The sequence below is a fragment of the Sinocyclocheilus grahami genome, unplaced genomic scaffold (genome assembly GCF_001515645.1).
Source record: "Sinocyclocheilus grahami isolate Dianchi unplaced genomic scaffold, SAMN03320097.WGS_v1.1 scaffold114.1, whole genome shotgun sequence".
NCBI lineage: Eukaryota > Metazoa > Chordata > Actinopteri > Cypriniformes > Cyprinidae > Sinocyclocheilus > Sinocyclocheilus grahami.
In genome coordinates, this window is record NW_015505293.1 from 465,822 (window position 1) to 471,297 (window position 5,476).

Consider the following 5,476-nt stretch of genomic DNA (forward strand, 5'->3'; position numbering starts at 1 on the left):
GTATTTACTTGCATTACCTTTGTGTAATATTAAAATTTGTTTGATGATCTGAATCTTTTAAGTGTGACAAATATGCAAAAAAATAAAAAAAAAACAGGAAGGGAGCCAACACTTTTTCACACCACTGTAAATGTATGTATGTATGTATGTATGTATGTATGTATATATATATATATATATATAATTTGTAAAAATCTGTACATTTTAGATTTTATTTATTTATTTTTTGCTGTTTAGGCCAGTGTTGTAGAACTTGTTGTACAACTTAAATGGAAACTATTCTAATCTCTATCAAAATCTAAAAAAAAAGAAAACGTGAAATTAAAGTTAGAAATATTGCACATGCAAACGTACTAAAATTCCTGAAATGAAACAGAAATAAAAATAAATTAAGGAATATAAAACATAAAACATAAAAAATTACTAAAGCACATAACAAAATGGCTAAAACTAAAATTAAAAGGAAAACGGAATTTAAAAATTCTATAAATAATACCAAAATAACACTGCCTTAGGCTATTTGAAATAGATTATACCACAGTGATAGGAACAGCATCAAATTAAGCAATCTTAATAATTATTTAAAAATTGCTCAAATAAATGTCATTATTTTACAGTTTTATTTATTGGTCTCCAAAAACAATGGAAAAATAAAATGTATATAGATTCTGTGATTAGAATTTCTGACCATCCAAAAGTAACAAGTGGAATATGTTATTGGACATTTAGTTTAGCTATCATTAAGTCAATGCTAATAACTTAACCAGCATGACTTCCTAAGTCAACCGGCATAACTGTGTTGCATCACCAGCTAGACCAGCACTAATTACCCTAAACTAGTAAGGAGGTTGATGCTGGTCTTTTCAGCAGGATTGGTAGGCCGCTCACTTGCTTTAGAAGCTTGGTGTTTTACGGTTTTGATGCGTTTTTGAATATTTGCAGATAAAAGCACTGAATTCACTTAAGCAGAGAGGTAAACTGAACTGCTCGTGTTCTTCAAAGGCCAGAAGCTGCAGGCAAAAGCTCTTTTAACCCCATAAACAAACAACATAGGATCATATAGCCCTGTTTGCTACTAGGACATGCTTTGGTCTGGGACTAATCCCATCTAAAGCGTGATGGCTTTATGAGTTTACATAATTGCCTTTTAAAAGGCAAAACAGTAATGGTTACCACAACTTGAATCACTAATGGCTACAAACCTCTGCCAGCATGCCTTTCAGCTCTGAAAACTCCAACAAAGACAGCAAAATATGACTTTCCATGTCATAAATGAGCACTTTTGAACATACTCCTGCATGGGAGGATGGAGAATTTCTGACTGTAGCACTGGGGTTATGAGGTGGATTGTGGGTAAAGTTCGAGGAGGTCATTTCTGTGATGCTTTTACCTATATTTACATGTTGATATTTGTTACCTGTTCTATCATTTTAGGCTTGCATTTAATCTATGTCATTATGCAATTACATGTTTCATGTGACACCAGCAGTGCACCTTGTTTAATGTAAAATAAGTATTTGCATAATTCCGAAAACTCTAAAACCTGCAATGTTTTAATGTGGACATTATGTAAATTATACGTTTACGTTTGTTTTCTAGGTACACTCGAAATCAAGTCTGTGGATGTGGGCATCGTTGCCATCAAGGGGATTCAAAGCAATTACTACCTTGCAATTAACAAGAAAGGGGTGGTCTACGGGGCGGTGAGCATCATTTTCTCTTCATTTCTCTTTTAATTATAGTTAATGACTGGACTCCACAACAAATAATGATAACGTTTCATGATCCCATCCAAACCGAAGATGTCCTTCTTATCGGGAATTGTTAAACAACATTCAGAATTTTTTAACTATTTATAGAAATTCAGCTCTTTACAAGCTTCCAGAAAGATCTGTCAGCCCTCGGGTCCCTCTCAGAGGCTTTGATGTCAGAGAGCCTGCTCTATTTCTCATGTCTCGGGGCACTTAAAAAGCCCGGGGTTGTTTTAAAGGACAGTTCCACTCTATTGCCTGTAAATTATCCCCCAGCAAAAGTCGGCTTGAGCAAAAGAGTTCTGTCATCTTTGAAAAAGTAAGCCGAGAAGGTCCTCTTCCTTACACTGTAGTCTCTCCTCCAATACTGCTCCATGCATGCGTTCTCCTCCATTCATGATCCAGCCATACAATCCCCTGCTTGCTCTTTGTTCCGAGTTCTCTTCAGCTCCATCGCCTCTCATTCATCCGTTCTCATGAATGGCAAATGTTACCTGAAACAGGCAAAAATAGTGCTGTACTTTAGTGGAAGGGGAAAGTCCTAAAATGCAATCGCCTGTGCCTCGGGTCTGTTGTCCTCTCAGTGGAAATATCAATAAAGTGACGTACGCTACCATTTATATTATGGGGGGAAATTTTTTTTTTTTTGTGATTTCAAAGGGTAAAATGTGGAAATGTAGAATAAAAACCATCCTTATGATGATGCTATGAGTGAAGGGGAAAATAGGGGAAAATAATTTTTTGTTTGAAAAAAATAAGTTTGAAAACGTACAGATGTACAGATTTATCATTTTAATGTCAATATAATATTTATAACAATATTTTGTATTTAAAATAATTACAAGTATATTCAATATTATATTAATTTTATGAAATTCATTTTTTTCTGAAAGTCGTGGAAACAGTTTTGATAATGTTAAGATGAGAAAAGGTGAAGATAGTAGTGGACACAGTTTATCTAATAATACATGCATTCCATTCCAAAATAAATATGAAAAAAATGACATATATATATAAGGATTGATCCTTTTAATGGGTCAAAATGTTATATTATGTTATAACAATATTTTGTACATATGATAATACAACAATATAGCATAATATTATTTCCATTTCATGAAATGCATTTTTTTTTTTACTATAATACTGATATGGTTTGCATTCATTACTTTAAAAAAATAAATCAACAAACTGCGCTGCATGACCAAATATGATATCTTGAACTGACTCAAGTACGTCTTCTTCTTTCAGAAGGATTTTGGCGTTGACTGCAAGCTGATAGAGCGGATAGAGGAGAACAGGTACAACACCTATGCCTCGGCAGAGTGGAGGAACAGGAAGAAGCCCATGTTCGTGGGCCTGATGGCCAACGGGAAGCCGATGAGAGCCAAAAAGACCCGGAGAAAAAACACAGCCACACACTTTCTCCCCATTCCTATCGTGTAGCTATAACCCCACCAAAAGGGAACATTTAACTGCACTGAGGAAAGACTTGGAATTTTTGGACAGGTTGGAGAAGGCACTATGTAAAGGAACTAAGAGAACTCCTTTTCACTGAGTCCGATTGTTGTCACATATTTGTTTTTAAGTTATTGGCACCAGGGAAAATATGGGACATTTTTTTATGCCAAACCCTTTTCTAGCAAAGGAAAAGTTGGACCAAAACCTACGGAGAGGACATTGCAACCTCCCAGTATGAACCGAAGAGACTTTTCACAGAGTGTATTGCTTGTGTGTATTTGTATGTGTGCGACCTTTGGATGCAGTTATTTATGCTGTACTAACTCATACGAAACACTCTAACAGACTCTCAAACTCTGTGACTCAGTGGACTGAAAGTTATGCTTACTGGAAGCACTTGCTCAAGGTGCAAGGCTGAGAGGCAGAGATGGAGACCCCGCATCTTTCATCCGAATTTAGTCAAGCTAGCACCATAGCGTAAAGAACTCTAACATTATTAACATGCAAAAGCCACTGTATTTGATATCTCCATTCTTTACCTGACTGCTTTGGAATAAATTATTTATTTTATGTAATATTTAAAGAAAAACAAAGGCAAAAAAACATGGAATGGACATTTTTTTTTATCATTTATGCTCTTCTTTTAAAAAGCTATTCTATTGGTTACACATGAATAAATAAATATATTTCTCCTTACCTAGCAGAAGTTGCGTCCGTGGTGCTGAGAAAAGCTAATTTTCTTCTTTTATTCGCTTCCAAGAGGTTAAATGCATCTGTAAAACAAATGATCTTGCTGCACTTATAGGGGAAAGGGGTGATACGGTTAATTCATTTTCTGTACCTTTAAAAACTACCAGCTTTAGTGATTTTCTCAGTCACTGTTTACATTATAAAATACCATAATTGGAACCACACATCACTGTTTCATAAAGAAAGCAATAAAAAAAATCCCAGCGATAACTATGAGCTCATCTCTAAAAGCATTCAAGAATTCAAAACACACAGTCTTCGGTCACTGCCACACATATTGTCCTAGTATCAGTCGTGGAAAGAACATTGTGCTTTGAGATTCTTTTAAAGCTGCGTTCATTTGTGCCCCAAAAAGTCTGGTACTCTGAATTGAAAACATTCATCTTTGTTTATATTTCAGCTGTTATCAAAAACCACATATAAATCTAAATCCACACTCATTGCCCTTTTGCCTCATTTTCAACTTTCCCTGCAACTTTCAATCATCAAACTCTGCTCTACTAGCCCACTCGCATCAAAAAGTCAATGTGAAGGGCATGTGGTGTGTAGGCCTATGTAAATATTGGCAGTAGATTATGGGCTGATTCTGATTATCTCTACTGAAGGCCTAACGCTTTTCCCCCTCTCAAACCTTCGGCGCAGTTAAAACTTTGAAGGTTTGGGTTGAAGTCTCACCTTTTTTTTATCATAGTCTCTTGCTTTTTGCTTTCACGTGGGAACATGACGTTGACTCATGGACTTTCCCAGGCAGTTCTCATTGTTTCAAGTTAGAGTATTGATGTGTTTGTTTAGAAGTTCTTTTGGGTGTTTCGTAAACATCTTTTCATGTACAATTACACTGAAATGGATTCAAGACTAGGTCTGGGAACCGAGAACCAGTTTCATTTTTTGAGTCGTATGATGTTCGGTTCGTTAACGTATTTTAGCACGGAGAACGGTCCGTATTAAAATACATTGAGTTTCCAGCAATAGCCTAGTTCAAAAGAAACAACACCGCGAGTGAATCTGTAAGAATGTAAGAATCAATTTAAATTTAGCTCACAATTATTCAAGTATTCCCAAGTATTTCTTTCAAATATTTATTCCTTAAAATCATTTTTTAATGGAACCATTAGCAACCAAAATCATAATTCTTTACCATCCCCAACCGTTTTTGTAAATGGTGCTTAATCTACAAAGTACAGTTTAATAAGATAAAAGGCCTACATAGAGATTTCCTTGATAACTACCAAGCCTGCAAACTTATTACATTAAGACATCAATAAAGAAATAAACAAGGAAGATAAATACAAATACCTGTTGTATAAGTTTGTAATCCCCTGTTGACTCATGAAAGAGCCACAGAGTAATTTGCTCTCGCAGGGAGAAACCGATTCAGATGCATCATACATATTCAGTGCGCAGCGCTGAAGGAATTCCCATTTGTTGGTTTTAGCTGAAATATATATTGTGACCTTCACAACTTCACTCTTTCCCCAAAGGAATATGTGGCTTGTTGACCAAACCACAGGAGC

The 5,476-nt window shown here is 35.5% G+C and overlaps 1 protein-coding gene across 1 annotated transcript in view; it reads left to right on the plus strand.

Moving 5' to 3' along the window:
- The window catches only part of fgf10a (fibroblast growth factor 10a), a 16,527-nt gene extending 12,770 nt beyond the window's left edge, over positions 1 to 3,757 (plus strand). Inside the window, exons 2-3 of the mRNA XM_016277679.1 lie at positions 1,600 to 1,703; positions 3,003 to 3,757. Coding sequence (XP_016133165.1) covers positions 1,600 to 1,703; positions 3,003 to 3,197 — 299 coding nt within the window. The 3' untranslated portion in view covers positions 3,198 to 3,757. The remainder of the gene's footprint in view (positions 1 to 1,599; positions 1,704 to 3,002) is intronic.
- The last annotated feature ends 1,719 nt before the right edge of the window (positions 3,758 to 5,476 follow it).